This window comes from Gekko japonicus, unplaced genomic scaffold (genome assembly GCF_001447785.1).
Source record: "Gekko japonicus isolate JY-2015 unplaced genomic scaffold, Gekko_japonicus_V1.1 scaffold55, whole genome shotgun sequence".
In the NCBI taxonomy this organism is placed as follows: Eukaryota; Metazoa; Chordata; class Lepidosauria; order Squamata; family Gekkonidae; genus Gekko; species Gekko japonicus.
In genome coordinates this window covers 405584-421995 of record NW_015160837.1, presented here as the reverse complement: position 1 = coordinate 421995, position 16412 = coordinate 405584, and the positions used below count along the sequence as shown (strand labels likewise).

Below are 16412 nucleotides of genomic sequence, written 5' to 3'. Positions count from 1 at the left end.
CAGGGCTATTTTTGGGCAGGAACGCACAGGAACGGAGTTCCGGCTGGCTCCCAAGTTGGCCACGCCCAGCAGGAACTCATTAGCATAATAGGCCACACCCAACAGCAGAAACTCATTAGGATTGGCTACATTAGGGGTGTGTGGCCTAACATGCAAAGCAGTTCCTGCTACAAAAAAAGGCCCAGGGTTTTGACAACAAACAAGGTAAACAGAATAACAAGCAAAAGGTGGGTGTGGCTGGATGACCACACTTACGGTAGCATGGCGGTGGGGCCTAATGTGCTAATGAGCTGTGCTGTCAGGGGTGTGGCCCAATATGCTAATGAGTTCCTGCTGTTGGGTGTGGCCTATTATGCTAGTGAGTTCCTGCTGGGCTTTTTCTACAAAAAGAGCCCTGATTATATGTCAATTGTATTTTAAACGTTTATAAGGTTGTAAATCGCCCAGAGCCTGCTTGCAGGGTGGGCGATTCATAAATCCAATAAAATAAATAGCCGGCTTTAAAGAATTATCCAGTAATGCTATAATGGCAATAGGACAGGTATGTGTAGGTATGGGGCAGGACAGGTCACGGCATATAACACGGAGCTCAATGGAGACCCAAACAGCCAAAGAAGCAATCGGACTTGAAAGCTGGATGTTTTCACAGAGGTAAAAATATGTTCCTTAAAAAAAAAAAAAGGTCTAGGGTTTTTTTTGCACCCCATAGCAGAGAGGACAACCTTCGGGGTCTTTACCAGAGCTCTCCTTCATCCTCAGCCAGTGTGCAGTGCTGGAGGTCAAACTGCCCTCTAGGAAGTCAGAAGGTGGGAGCCACAGGAACCCAAGGTGGCTTCCCATCTCACAACAGGCACCGCTTCCCAGTGGCCCTGCGAGTCTATCAGAAAGATTCCAGGTACAGGTGAGCCTCCCGTCAGGTTAGGTATTACTTTTTACCTGGGGTGGGTGGGGTGCTCAGCAAGGGACCATGCAAGCCTGAGACCCGCTCACTTCATATACCAGATTCAGAAAAGAAATATCCAACCAAGGCCTTAGAATTCCAAAAAACCCACAAAAAAACAAGGCTCACCTATCTGAGCAATTCTTGCTTCAACCTCACTGCAAAAAAGGGAGCAATTACTAATTAAATGTCTTTTGTTGTTGTTGCTATTATTATTATTCAGCCTTGATTCTCATGAGTGCAAGTGGATGTCAGAAGTAACAGGACACCTTGCATAGAATCATAGAGTTGGAAGGGGTCATACAGACCATCTAGTCCAGTGATGGCGAACCTTTTAGAGACCGAGTGCCCAAACTGCGACCCAAAACCCACTTACTTATTGCAAAGCGCAACACGGCAATTTAGCCTGAATACTGAGGTTTTACTTTAGAAAAAACAACTCATACATTAACTTAAGATGATCCAAACAAATTAAGGAAAGCAATCCCAAATGCTTTCATTTACTTAAAATTATTTGGCAGAGAATTCGACACTTTAATGATGGTCTGGGCCTGGCTGGGGCGATGGCACGTGTGCCCAGAGAGGGCTCTGAGTGCCACCTCTGGCACCCGTGCCATAGGTTTGCCACCACTGATCTAGCCCAGTATAGGACCAGCCTAAAGCATCTCTGACAAATAATCATCCAGCCTCTTCTTGCATGATACACAACTAAGAAGGGGCACACTTTCCACCTGCTCTCTCTCTCTGGGCGCTGTCCTTACAGGCACAGCTAGCCGTGATCAGTCTTTATTCAGAAATAACTTATTCATTTCAATGGTGCCTATTTCCAAACGTAGGGACCAGGACTGGCTTGTAAGAGGGTCACCCCCATCGCTACTGAAATCAGTGAGAATCTTGCTAAATATCCCCCCCCCCCAGCGCTAGCGAAACTCAAAGCTCATTTGTAAGGAGGAGTGAAGGTAATACATTTGTTTGCCTCTCTCTGTCATTCCCCATCAAAAACATTATGTTCTACTAAAAAAATGCAAGCAAGGAATGAGGAAAAAAAGGGAAGAATAAAATAGTGTAACCCGAAACAGTGGCACACCATTCTAAGTCTACTGAAGTCAACAGGGTTGAGTTTTACTCTGTTTAGGTAAAAAAGGTAAAGGTTCCCTTGCTCGAAAGCCAGTCAAGTCTGACTCTAGGGTTGAGGTGCTCATCTCTGTTTCAAAGCCGAAGAGCCAGCGCTGTCCGAATACGTTTCCGTGGTCATGTGGCCGGCATGACTAAACACCAAGGCGCACGGAATGCTGTTACCTTCCCACTGAAGTGGTACCTATTTATCTACTTGCAATTTCTTGCTTTCGAACTGCTAGGTTGGCAGGAACTGGAACTAGAGACAGGGGCTCACTCCGTCATGCGGCAACTCGGGTCTTGAACTGCTGAACTACTGACCTTCCACAGCCTGCAGTTCAGCGTCTTAACCACTTAGGACTGCAATGTAAATGTATTAATGGAGGACAGATTTCCGCAACACAAGTTCTTACCTGTTGCCAGTAACGAGCTACTTCTGGCAAATTCAAAGCCTCACAAAGATAAACCAAATTGAGAACATCTTTTTGAAAGCAGCTACCACCAAATCCTGCAAGGGGGGGAGCAAATAAAAGCAATTACTCTTCATGTAACTCATATGGGAAATGTTTCTATCTTTGCTTCTACACACTTCTGCTCAGAAATAAACCCCAAAGAATGTAGGGGGGTTTGCTCTCAATAAAGCATGTACAGCCCTGACCTGGATAGCCCAGGCAAATCCAACGTTGTCAGATCTTGGAAGCGAAGCAGGGTTGACTCTGGCAAGTACTTAGATGGGAGACCTCCTTGGAATACCAACAGTCGGGAGGATGGGGGGCAGGCCAGTTTGGTGTAGTGCTTAAGTGCGTGGACTCTAATCTGGGAGAACCGGGTTTGATCCTCCACTCCTCTACTTGCAGCTGCTCGATGACCTTGGGCAAGCCATAGTTCTCTCAGAGCTGTTCTCTCAAGAGCAGTTCTCTCAAGAGCTCTCCCAGCCCCACCGACCTCACAGGGTGTCTGTTGTGGGGAGGGGAAGGGAAAGGAGTTTGTAAGCCACTCTGAGTGAAGGATGGGGTATAAATCCAATCTCCTCTTCTTCTTTTATTCAGCCACCTCTCTCAATATCCTCCAGGCCCCCAGTAGGAGTCAGTCACCAGAGGTCGCCATGACTTCCAGGTGCGCACGGACACATGCACACAATGTGAAAAATACAAGAAAATATCCCCTCCCCCCTAAGACAGCATGTACAGAATCAGAGCCTTAGATGCACCCGATGGGCCTTGTTGGTAGCTTGCAGTTATTAGCCAAATGAACCAGCTTCAGATCAACCAGCTTCATGAGCCTTTCAAGTAAGAGAAAACTGCCTAGGCAAGCCTGACGTCTGAGAATGCTGTATGTGCCCCTGAAACAAATGACCATTGTGTCGCTGGAGCTCGGATTCTGAGGCATAATCACTCTGCTGTCTCTTAGGAGACGAGACCAAACGCTCATCAATGAAGAGGCTGTTTTCAGTTCATTGCAACAGTGTGTTCGATTGCCTCGAGCGCTTTTAAAAAACAGAGAAATGACTGGTTTTTGACAAGCAAGCAGAAAAGGATTAAATCCGGCAGTCCGATGAAAACTGTACAATTTTTTCACCACCAAAGGTGAAACCGCACCCTGTACTTTAAAGGTGGGACCCGTATCTTACTACATTTCACTTCCTAAGAAGTGGCTCAATGGTCCATCTAGTCCAGCATCCAGGGGCCATTCGGATGCCACGGGAGAGCCCAGAGACAAGAAATCTGTCCAGCCTGCTTCAAAATCCTTTTAAGCCAGTGGCCGTCACCCCAACATGTGACCGTGAGTCCCGCAAATCCACCACTCACTGTACTCAAGTCAAGTCACATGTATGACTATCTGCCCACTGGGCAGAAATCTTGGGTGTGTCCACGGTGCAAGGAGCTCCTGGTTCTCAGGGAACGTGTGTGCTCCCTTGAGGCCAAGGTGGCTGACCTGGAGAAGCAGAGACAGTCAGCTAGGCACACAGAAAAGACTCTCGGGGACTTGTTAGCTACGTCCCACTCTGGATCTGGCAGCCCCGCTGCTGTCAGGGAGCATGAGGGTCTAGGGGAAACAGGGCACCGTGCTGAGGATAAGGGGAATGTGCCCTCAGAAGGGACCTCTTCCCCAGCTGGTGAGCGGGTATCCTTTTGCACCAAGGAACCATCCCTGAGCAGGGTGGGAGGGGGGCTCTTGGTAGTGGGTGATTCGATCCTTAGGCAGGTAGACAGCTGGGTGGCGAACCCGCGTACTGACCGTATGGTGACTTGCCTGCCTGGTGCGAAGGTAGCGGACATTACGCGTGTTTTAGATAGGCTGGTAGATAGTGCTGGGGAGGAGCCAGTGGTCGTGGTGCATGTCGGCACCAACGATGTGGGGAAATGCAGTCGTGAGGTCCTGGAGGAGAAATTTAGGCTGCTGGGCAGGAAACTTAGGTCCAGGACCTCCAAGGTAGCCTTCTCAGAAGTGTTACCTGTTCCACGCGCAGGGCCGGAGAGACAGGCAGAGATCAGGAGTCTCAATGCGTGGATGAGACGATGGTGTAGGGGGGAAGGGTTCAGGTTTGTTAGGCACTGGGATACTTTTTGGAACAAGAGGGAGCTGTACAGGCGAGACGGTCTCCACTTGTCCCGAGAAGGAACCAGGCTGCTGGCACTTAAAATCAAAAAGGTGGCAGAGCAGCTTTTAAACTGAATATTGGGGGAAAGCCGACAGGAGATGAAAAGTCTCTGGTTCGGGTTGGCTCATCTGAGAGAGGTGAGGGGGTACCGGTTGCTTTTCTACAGGGAGGTGGATTGAAATTGTCCACAGAGGCCATGGCTGGTGACATGGACTGCCGGACAACGACTCGAGATAGCAAGAGGAAGGATGCAGGCTTAACTTGTAAGGGAAATTACAGCTGTTTCTATACAAATGCTAGAAGTGTCCGAGGTAAAATCGGGGAGTTGGAGTGCTTGGTGTCGGAGGGAAAAATAGACATTGTGGGTATTTCTGAAACTTGGTGGGATGAGGAAAATCAGTGGGACACAGTGATTCCCGGTTATATATTATATCGGAAGGATAGGGGGGGAAGGGTTGGAGGTGGGGTAGCTCTGTATGTCAGAGAGGGTATAAAGTCTAGAAAGATTGAGAGGCTAAGTGAATTGGATTCGCTTCTGGAAGTTCTATGGGTTGAAATAGGGGGGCCAAAAGGAAACTTAACACTGGGAGTTTGTTATCGCCCACCAGATCAAAAGATAGAGGAGGATTATAAAATGATGAATGCCTTAAAGATAGCAACTAGACAAAAACACTGTGTAATAATAGGTGATTTTAACTACCCACACATTGATTGGGTCAATATGTGTTCTAGTCGGGAAAAAGAGATTGAGTTTCTAGACACTCTAAATGACTGTGCTATGGAGCAGATGGTCACGGAACCTACCAGGGGAGAGGCGATCCTTGATTTGGTCCTAAGTAACACTCAAGACCTGGTGAGAGATGTAAAAGTGATTGCACCGCTTGGAAACAGTGATCATAATGTTGTTGAGTTCATCATTTGTACAAATAGAGAATTGGCCAAAAAGACTCACACAACCATTTTTAACTTTAAAAGGGGTAATTTCTCTGATATGAGGGGACACGTGGGGAGGAAACTGAAAGGAAAAGTAGAAAGGGTCAAAACAATTGGGGAAGCTTGGGATCTATTTAAAACTACGATCCTAGAAGCTCAAAAAATATATATTCCGCAGGTTAGGAAAGGCACAAACAGGTATAGGAAAAAGCCTGCATGGTTAACAAACAGAGTAATGGAGGCTGTAAAAAGTAAAAAGAATTCCTTTAAGCAGTGGAAAGCTAGTCACAGTGAGGCTGATAAAACGGAACACAGGCTATGGCAAATAAAATGCAAGTCTGAGGTCAGGCAGGCAAAAAGGGAATATGAGGAGCATATAGCAAAAAACGTAAAAACCAACAATAAAACTTTCTTCAAATACATTAGAAACAGGAAACCAGCCAGGGAGGCAGTGGGGCCCTTGGACGACCAAGGGGTAAAAGGAGTATTGAAGGATGATAGGGAAATGGCTGAGAAGCTAAATGCATTTTTTGCCTCCGTCTTCACTGTGGAAGATGAGAAGTGCTTGCCCACTCCAGAACCACTGATTTCAGGAGGGGTGTTGGAAGACCTGAGTCAGATTGAGGTGATGAGAGAGGAGGTCCTAAAACTGATAGACAACTTAAAAACTGAAAAATCACCAGGCCCAGATGGCATACATCCGAGAGTTCTGAAAGAACTCAAATGTGAACTTGTAGATCTCCTGACAAAGATATGTAATCTTTCCTTAAAATCTGCCTCCATTCCTGAGGATTGGAAGGTAGCTAATGTCACTCCCATCTTTAAAAAGGGTTCCAGAGGAGATCCGGGAAATTACAGGCCAGTCAGTCTGACGTCGATACCGGGTAAATTGGTGGAAACCATTATTAAGGAAAGAATTAGTAGGCACATAGATGAACAAAACCTATTGAGGCAGACTCAGCACGGTTTCTGTAAGGGAAGATCTTGTCTCACTAACCTGTTAGTGTTCTTTGAGGGGGTGAACAAACATGTGGACAAGGGGGATCCAATAGATATTATTTACCTTGACTTCCAGAAAGCTTTTGATAAAGTTCCTCATCAAAGGCTCCTAAGTAAGCTCAAAAATCATGGGATAGAAGGACAAGTCCTTTTATGGATCAAAAACTGGCTAGTTCATAGAAAACAGAGAGTGAGTGTAGGTGGGCAATTTTCTCAGTGGAGGGTGGTAAGCAGTGGGGTACCGCAGGGATCAGTACTTGGTCCACTGCTTTTTAACTTGTTCATTAATGATTTGGAGATGGGAGTAAGCAGTGAAGTGGCTAAATTTGCGGATGATACAAAGTTGTTCAGGGTGGTGAAAACCAGTGAGGATTGTGAGGCACTCCAAGGGGATCTGTCAAGGATGGGCGAGTGGGCGTCAACATGGCAAATGGGGTTCAATGTGGCCAAGTGCAAGGTGATGCACATTGGAGCCAAAAATCCTAAATATAAATACACATTGATGGGGTCTGAACTGGCAGAGACTGAGCAAGAGAGAGATCTTGGAGTTGTAGTGGATAACTCACTGAAAATGTCGAGACAGTGTGTGACTGCAATAAAGAAGGCCAATGCTATGCTGGGGATTATTAGGAAGGGTATTGAAAACAGATCAGCCAATATCATAATGCCCCTATATAAATCAATGGTGAGACCTCATTTGGAATACTGTGTGCAGTTCTGGTCACCACACCTTAAAAAGGATATTATAGCTTTGGAAAAAGTGCAGAAAAGGGCAACTCGAATGATAAAAGGGTTGGAACACTTTCCCTATGAGGAAAGGTTAAAGCGCTTAGGGCTCTTTAGCTTGGAGAAAAGACGACTGAGGGGTGACATGATCGAGGTTTATAAGATTATGCATGGGAAAGAGCAGGTAAAGAAAGAGGTACTTTTCTCCCTTTCTCACAATACAAGAACTCGTGGGCACTCCATGAAACTGCAGAGCGGTCGGGTTAGAATGGATAAAAGGAAGTACTTCTTCACCCAAAGAGTGATTAACACTTGGAATTCACTGCCACAGGAAGTGGTGGGTGCTACAAGCATGGATGGCTTCAAAAGGGAATTAGATAAGCATATGGAGCAGAGGTCCATCAGTGGCTATTAGCCACAAGGTATAGCTAGGGGCTCTGGGGCAAGTGATGCTCTGTCTTCTTGGTGCTTGGGGGGGGTCAACAGTGGGAGGGCTTCTAATGTCCTGGCCCCACTGCTGGACCTCCTGATGGCACTGGTATTTCTGGCCACTGTGTGACACAGAGTGTTGGACTGGATGGGCCTTTGGCCTGATCCAACATTGGCGATAAAAAGAAAAAAAAAAAAAAAGAAAGAAAAAGAAAAGTTCATTATTATGATCAGAGGTCAGTTACGTGTTGAAGAATTCTTAGTTAAAATACATTGGAATTAAAACTGGAGCTATAAGTAAAATGTGTTAGTTAAAATAAGTACATTAAAACAGGATCAAGTTCTGCTGCCTAATTAAACCTGCCAAGGCACAAAACCTCCCCACCTTGGAAGTAATTTCATTACAGCAATTGGCAAGAAGCAGAGGGGTATAAATTTGATTAGATCTGCCTGGCAATCTGGACCAGATGTTCTGGTAGAGCCAACAGTGTAAAAGGATGTGTTCAATTGTCTCTATCGATCCAGATTGACAAAGACAGAGATGCTTCACACATGGGACACATGCATATCTCCCTTCAAGCAAGGTAGATTGGTAACACGTTGAGTCAGGCCATGGTAAAGGCTGTATGATGCTTAGGAAATTGCAGCAAGTGAAGGTAATTGGCTGAAACAAAATTTTGATTACAGTTTCCCACTGCCAGAATGGAATAGACACGTGATCTGTCCATCTGAAGCGAGATATCCCATAATTTTTGGAGGAGGAGGAGGAGATTCTCCTCAGAGTCTCAGGGTGGCTTACAATCTCCTTTCCCTTCCCCTCCCCACAACAGACACCCTGTGAGGTAGGTGGGGCTGAGAGAGCTCTTTCAAGACCTGCTCTTTCAAGGACAGCTCTTGTCAGAACTACGGCTTGGCCAAGGTCATCCAGCCAGGTGCAAGTGGAGGAGTGGGGAATCAAACCCGGTTCTCCCAGATTAGAGTCCGCACACTTAACCACTACACCAAACTGGCTCTTTGGTTTGACTATGGCTTCAGCTCCTTGGTAACCAAGACACAACAATGCCGCACTACAGAAATCAAGAAGTGACAATTTGTCCTGCATTGCCTTCATCCACTTTGAACAAAAATTATCTGAAAAGATTAAGCGGACCAGTCCAGGGGCTGGGGGGATTTAGCCTAAGCCAGAAACATATAGCGTGAAGTTAAGCTGTGGCAATCATTGTGGCTGGCTCCGCCTCCTGCAGCGGCTGTTTTGTGGCAGCCATTTTGTTACTCCGCCCACCATGCCGTGTCAGGTTTCCAAATGTGCCTGCGTGCTCAAAAAGGTTGGGAGCCCCTGCCTTAGACAAATCGTACCCTTGCAGCCTAACCTATATAAATGTATAAATGAAGTAATCAGTATGCACAGTCCCAGCTAGGGCTGACATTCACCCTACGGGGGCGGGGGGGGGGTTTCCCCAGTTTTGGGGAGAACCATGCCCCCAAAGCACCCAGTTCATTGCACTGCACATGGCATGTTGTTAGGCTTGCCAAGTCCCCCCGGGGGCAGGGCGCGCTGGGGGCGGGGCCACAGTCATCTGAGGGAAAACTTTATGGTTTTCCCTCGGATGGTCGTGGCCCCACCCCCAGCGTGCCTGGCGTATCACGTCACTTCTGGGTGACGTGTGCGCGATGTGCGCAAAGCGCACGCACTCCAGACGCCAGCCAGGAGTCCCCCGCTGTGGGGCAACACCTGACTTGGCAACCCTACATGTTGTGGGGAGGACGGTCAATCATTTGAGGAAAAACCATAGAGTTTTTCCTTAAACGATGGAGCAGTGGTGGCCAAATTGCAGCTCGGGAGCCGCATGCGGCTCTTTCACACAGTCTAATTTAATGTTAATAAAGAGCAAATTTACATATTTTTAATAAAAAACATGTGTCATATTTGTTCATGTCTTGCGGCTCTCAAACATCTGACGTTTATTCTGTGTGGCTTCTTACGTCAAGCAAGTTTGGCCACCCCTGCGATAGAACGTCCCCTGCAACATGCCCTGTGCGATGACATCACTTCCAGGTGCGATGACATCACTTCCGGGTGACGTCACCACGGTGTGCATGCTTCACACACGCGCCTAGGACCTCCAGGAGGACCGAGACCAATGTTCCCTCCCAGCTGTGGAGTGTTGTGAGCAAAAATTCTGCTTTGTGAGCTACTGGCATTAAAGTTGTGAGCGAGTGATTTGGCTACTGCATACATTACTCTGCTCTGGAGCCCCATCCTTTCTGAGTGAAGACAAAAATGTGTGAGCTGGAAGCTAAAAAACTGTGAGCTAGCTCACACCAACTCAGCTTAGAGGGAACACTGACCGGGACACCCCCTCCCCCACTGGCAGCCAGGGAAGCAGTGTTCCCTCTAAGTTGAGTTAGTGTGAGCTAGCTCACAGTTTTTTAGCCTCCAGCTCACACATTTTTGTCTTAGCTCATGAAGGAGGGCTCCAGAGTAATCTAATTTATGCAGTAGCCAAGTCGCTCGCTCACAACTTTGATGCCAGTCGCTCACAAAGTGGAATTTTTGCTCACAAGACTCCACGGCTTAGAGGGAACATTGCAGGTAAGACCTGGTAACTCTTGTCCCAGGCCCTCCAACCAGGAAGCAGTGCAGCTTCGCTAGGTTACCAGCACTCTCCATACACTAGCTGTCAGAGAGCTCATATCTGGATGTCTGGATTGGCAAGCCACTTGCTTGTTAACCCACAGTCCCTTCCACAGGACAGCTGACCCACAGAAGTGACAGGACAGCGGCATTGCTCCTATGAGGCTCAACTCCTTTGCCAAGAGTTGGAAAACATGCAAGGTTAACTGGAACCTGATAGGAAAAATATGGGTACGTTGTGGCAATCATAACGGGAAAGTCAGAAAAAATCCCCACTTTTTAGAGTTCTACGGAGCTCGTTTATAAATGCCTGCCGTCTACACAATGTACAGCTTCAAGAGATCATTCGTATGACTTACCAACACTGGCTTTCAGAAACTTATTTCCAATTCTTTGGTCCATTCCAATGGCCCTTGCGACCTCTTCCACATCAGCACCTGTTGCTTCACAGAGAGCACTTATGGAATTGATGCTGCTAATTCTCTGGGCAAGGAAAGCATTAGCCGCCTGGAGATGAAGAGTACAGAAAAACAGAACAAGGACGTTAGTTTCTGCTGGAATCAACAGTGGACAAGGTAAAGCCAGTACGTGTCAGTATCTATACCGGAGCAGGTAAAAAAATGTTACAAAATGGACCACTGAACCCCCCCCCCCCAAGTACCAGGGATCAGCAAATTCCTAGTCCATGGTCTCTGATATCCATAATCTTTCTAGCTACTATCATGTCATGGAGAGACTGGGCAGATATAGACTAGGTCGATGAATGTTAGAGGAAATTGGGATTCCAAAGAACTGGAAATCCAAACCACATCCATTAAATTAAACGGTGTAAGCATTGCCTGAACACCATGGATTTGTAGCTGAAAAATCAGAGGAGCTATCTGAAAACCTTTTGGTGGAGAAACAGTTTAAAGGATGACACCTGCTTCTTAGGATTAAGTGGTATTTTGTTAATAGCCAGGCTTCCAGAGAATGTAGATCTACTACTAACTAATGTGACATTTTATACTTCCTTTGCTGTACTGAAGAAAGTCATTTTAGACAGTACCAACCAGTTTGGAAAGTTCAGATGACCATGTATTGGTTGTAAGGATTTTCTCGTTGGGCACCCATTGCTCATAGATAGCACACAGAGCTCGAACTGCTTTCTGGCCCTCAGGAGTTTCATCTCCCCCAATCAGCACTCGGTCTGGATTCTTCAGGTCCTTAATTGCTGTGCCTTCTGCTAGGAATTCTGGGTTAGACAGGACCTGCACACAAAGACAACAGATCAACCTGAAGGGCGTACAAGAGACCAGAGTCCGCTCAATCCAGAACAGATAAGCGCTTGTTACTCTACCTGCAAATTCAAGTCGGGTTTGGTGTTGGCGTCGAATATACGTCGGATGCTCTCTGCAGCACGGACGGGGACAGTGCTCTTCTCAGTCACAATTTTATAACCGTTTGAGTTTTGCACAATCCGCCTTGCGCAGGCCTCAATGTATTTCAGGTCTGCCGCCCGGCCTTTTCCCATGCCGTAGGTCTTTGTTGGGGTGTTCACCTAATGACGGGTAAAGTCAAAGGGCAATCCTTAGGGCGGGGGGGGGGAGAACCTACAGATATCTCCTTCCTTAGCTGTCATGGCAAAATGTAAAATTAAACTCTGGATAACCATCTCAAAAGAAAAGCCGATTTCCTATGAAGGCCTAGAGGACTAAACCTGTGTCGCAGGATGTCGGGACTTATGCCTGATGTTCAAGCCCTAAACTAGAACTTGAGGAATGGCAGACGGGGGTTCAGCTTGTGTATCTTCTAGGATGTCTTGCCTGGAGAAGCAAACTAACCATCAGACCAATAAACAGGCCTCTGGTGCTCCAGGTTTGTGCCATCTCCTATCTTTGCTTCATTTGCGGGCCTCCTGAGCCTTGGCAAAACTCAAGTCCTGTACTGTGGTTGTAAGGTAAAGGTAAAGGTTTCCCTTGCTCGAAAGCCAGTCGAATCCGACTCTAGGGTTGCGGTGCTCATCTCCGTCTCCAAGCCGAAAAGCCAGCGCTGTCCAAAGACGTTTCCGTGGTCATGTGGCTGGCATGACTAGATGCCGAGGCGCACGGAATGCTGTTACCTTCCCACCAAAGTGGTACCTATTTATCTACTTGCAATTTCTTGCTTTCGAACTGCTAGGTTGGCAGGAGTGGGGACCAGAGACGGGAGCTCACTCCGTTATGCGGCACACTCGGGTCTCGAACTGCTGAACTACAGACCTTCCTCCAGTCTGCAGTTCAGCATCTTAACCACTTGAGCATCTTAATCACCCAGTTCAAGTGGTTGTACACTCGTGCAAATTGTGTGGTTCCTCTTTTTGAAGTATCCCCATGGCGACATGTACCTGTCTACAGGACTGTTAACCCCTTCCAAGACAATATGCACAGTCACAGCTTCTGTGCATGAGCCGATTCATTTAAATATAGCCTATTGCTCAACACTGAATTAAGAAGACTGCTTTGTGTAGCCAAAAAATAAAATAAAAATCTGTGTACAAAAAAAATCCGCCCAGTTTAACATTGGCCAAAGTGGGCCTTGATGCATTCTTGGCTCCCATTTATGTGAGAGGAAAGATCCAAGATCCAACTGAAGAAAAGCTGTCTTAGGAATTCTTCCATCACAGAGAGATTTCTGTTTCCCTACTCAGTCCAACTGCCGGGTGGCGGGGTAGATAAACAGAAAACAGACCTGCCAATTGCTTCTTGTGGCTCCTAAAAAAAAAATTGCTAGATTCATGCAGGATCTTGTGAAAAGAACCATTCACTACATTGCTGCAGCTTTGCTGCTGCGCAGATGTTTAATCTTGAATGAACGTTTCTACACTGTCTACTTTCTGCTTCCCCAAGTCTTTGCCTGGAGGAAACACAGGCTAGTCCTGATTTGCAATGATCTCTTCCCTTCAATCAACCAAGCAAGGAATGAGAGAGTACTTTGACAGCTGAACTTTCGGTCTTCTATTTCCCCGCCGTTACCCTAATTCTAACACATACACACACCCCTCTCCCACAACGATGCTAAGACAGATCTGATTAGGGTTGCCAAATTGTTTTGACGTCGCACGCGGGGGTGGGGTTTCCCCCGGGCCCAATTTTTGTCGCGTCAAAAATCGGGCCGTCAAAGCGGGGGATTCCCCGCCCCCTGGCCCCATTTGGCAACCCTAGATCTGATCCACACTTCACTTTCAAAACACTGATGCAAAAAAAAAAAACATCTCAAGTTTAAATTGTAAAATAAACTTGCAGCACTGTCACTTGTTAATGGCACAAGAGGGTTGTGATGGCTGAGGTTGCAGTGCTATGCATATGCAGACCTACTGAAAACAATTCCCACTGAACTCAGTAGAACTTAATTCTGAATGGATGTGCATAGAATCATGCTACAAGATTCCCTGCAATAATGGTGGCAGGGGCATAACTTTTTCCCAATAACCCCTTGCATGTTTACTGTAGGAAAATCTTGACATTCATATCCGCAAATGTCAGCACTGTACAAGGGTTTTTTTTTCATATAAACAACTTTAGAATCATAGAATCATATAGTTAGAAGGGGTCTCCAGGGTCATCTAGTCCAACCCCCTGTACAAGGCAGGAAATTTACAAATACCTCCCCCCCACACCCCTGGTGACCCCTGCTCTATGCCCAGAAGAGGACAAAAAAACTCCCAACCCTCCAGGATCCATGGCCAAACTGGCCTGAAAAATATGGCTTAAAAGTGAAGCAGGAATTGGCCCTACATACATGTGGAGCACACACAAAACGGCAGAGCCTTTTTGTCCTTGGAATCCCTCCCCCTTCCATCATCCCCACCCGTCTTTAAGTTGAACTCACTGTAACAGAAGCTCATGGCTAATGTGGGTTGGAACAGCCTGTGTTTCCCGGATCTCTTCCACAGCTAAGTATGCTCAATACAGCAGAAATTATTCCAGGGCAAATTACTTACAGAAATAAACACGAGATCAGCTTCTCTGATGGCATCATCGATATTGGTGGAAAAAAAGAGGTTCTTCCCTCTACAGGACTCAACCACTTCTTTTAACCCTGGCTGGAGAATCATCAAGAAGTTTTCTGAGGGTTAAAAGGCTTTATACAAGTACATTTGAGCAAACAGCATTAAAAAAAAGGAGATTCCTCCACATGTATGAGCTCACGATAATGTTGCTCAATCGCTTGGCCCAGACCTAACACTAAACCATGGTACAATAGGATGTGAATCAGCCTGGGGAATCCTCAGGCTTACACGATCTCCCCCGCTCCCTGCACTTTCCTCCCATCCAGTTGTCCAGGTACTTCCTCTTCAGTCTAAAGCCCTAGTTACGTTTGAACCAGCAAACGATGAGAGAGAATTTATTTGCGACATTTCACATATAAGTCAATCAATCAACCAATAGACCTTTAATGGCATATACAATGTTAAAATCAGAGACAGTAAATAACACAATCAGCTAAAAGTCTGAGATAATTATAAAATCATAAAACGGAGTTTCCCACGTTTTTCACTCTTATCACATCAACTAAAAAATTGGCCACTGCCACAGTAATCGCTACCGTTGTATCATTCAATAGAATTTGACATTTTATTTTATTAGGGAGGTGATGTTTACCCTGCAACCAAGTATTTAACCATTTTTCCCTAGCAGATGCATGCAACGAACAGTCTAACAGTATGTGCTCAATTGAATCAAGAGAGGTAGAGCCGCAGTCACATCTCCGTTCGTGCTTAGGAATATTTTGAAACCTACCATACAGTATTTTTGATGGAAAGGCATTTACTCGTGCAAGGGAGAAAGCTCTTCGATGGCACATATAAGTCACGGATCCTGCGTTAAAGAAACGCCAGAGGCCACACCCAGTTTATGAAGAAGATTAACATTCCAGCGGGCATTTTTGCTGGGACTCAGGTACAATGTGAAGACCGGTTACCGAAGCAACTTGAGATTGACTTGTAGGTCTCAGCCATGAAAAAAGTTAAAACATGAATCTGCTCTATATCGAATCAGACCCTTTGTCCATCAAGGTCAGTACTGTCTACACAGACTGGCAGTGGCTTCCCATCACCTACTGCCTGGTTCTTTTAACTGGAGATGCCAAGGATTGAACCTGGGACCTTCCGCATGCAAAGTACAAACTCTGTCACTGAGCCATAGCCACAAACTCGGTCACATGGCTGTATAAATTAAGTAATATAATGACCAGAAAATCGGGATCAGAAATATTCACACTTTAAAAAACCTGAATTAGCAGGTGTTTAGGGAAAAGGTCACATGGGAAGAGATATTTAATCCTTTTCCTCCCACATCTTTCCCCCACCTGAAGATGCATACGGAAAAAAACAAGAACAGCTGCTGTATCTGTCCCCCCCTCCCATCTATGGAAACTTTGGAGGGCATTTAAATGGAGGAAAAGGCACAAAAAGAAACGTTTCTACCTGCCCGTTGTTCTTCCTTCTCATTCTCTCTCTCACTCATGAATTTGCAACATGCGTGAATGACTTTGACCCTACATGTGTGTTTGCAATACCTATGACCCCTGTAGCCACCTTGAAACTCTTTGGAGGAAGATCCAAATGCAAGCAACAAACACCATTTCTAAGTGATGCACTTTTGCAGAAGTGTGCAACAACGAGCTGTACCAGAGAAAAGCTGCATTATAAGAAACAAGGAGAACTAAAGGCGGTGAAGTATATTGCTAAATCCAGATTTACCTCATAAATGGGAAGTGTCTCCGAATTCCATGCTCTAATTCTGGCTTCATTGACATCAACAACTGTGACCTTAACTTTGGGGCACATGTGTGCAATGACACTACAGGTTGGCCCACCAACGTACCCAGCACCAATGCAGCAGATTTTCTTAATTTCAAACATGATGGCTCTGGTGAGAACAAACAAAATGGAACAGGATCAGTTTACAGGATTTAAAACTGTAAAACCAGTCAGATTCTTAAATTACCAAACTGGAACATTTCCTGGTTGTTTCATATTCGTACTCAAATATTCGTACTCTTTCATCTCG

At 46.0% G+C, this 16412-nt stretch overlaps 1 protein-coding gene across 1 annotated transcript in view; it reads right to left on the bottom strand.

The window, feature by feature from the left end:
- The window catches only part of UGDH (UDP-glucose 6-dehydrogenase), a 33739-nt gene that overhangs the window by 6853 nt on the left and 10474 nt on the right, over window positions 1–16412 (bottom strand). The window contains exons 2-7 of the mRNA XM_015418223.1: window positions 16103–16271; window positions 14342–14443; window positions 11720–11920; window positions 11433–11630; window positions 10740–10887; window positions 2470–2564 (exon numbers count right to left, since the gene is read on the bottom strand). Of these exons, the coding sequence (XP_015273709.1) occupies window positions 2470–2564; window positions 10740–10887; window positions 11433–11630; window positions 11720–11920; window positions 14342–14443; window positions 16103–16264 (906 nt within the window). The 5' untranslated portion in view covers window positions 16265–16271. The remainder of the gene's footprint in view (window positions 1–2469; window positions 2565–10739; window positions 10888–11432; window positions 11631–11719; window positions 11921–14341; window positions 14444–16102; window positions 16272–16412) is intronic.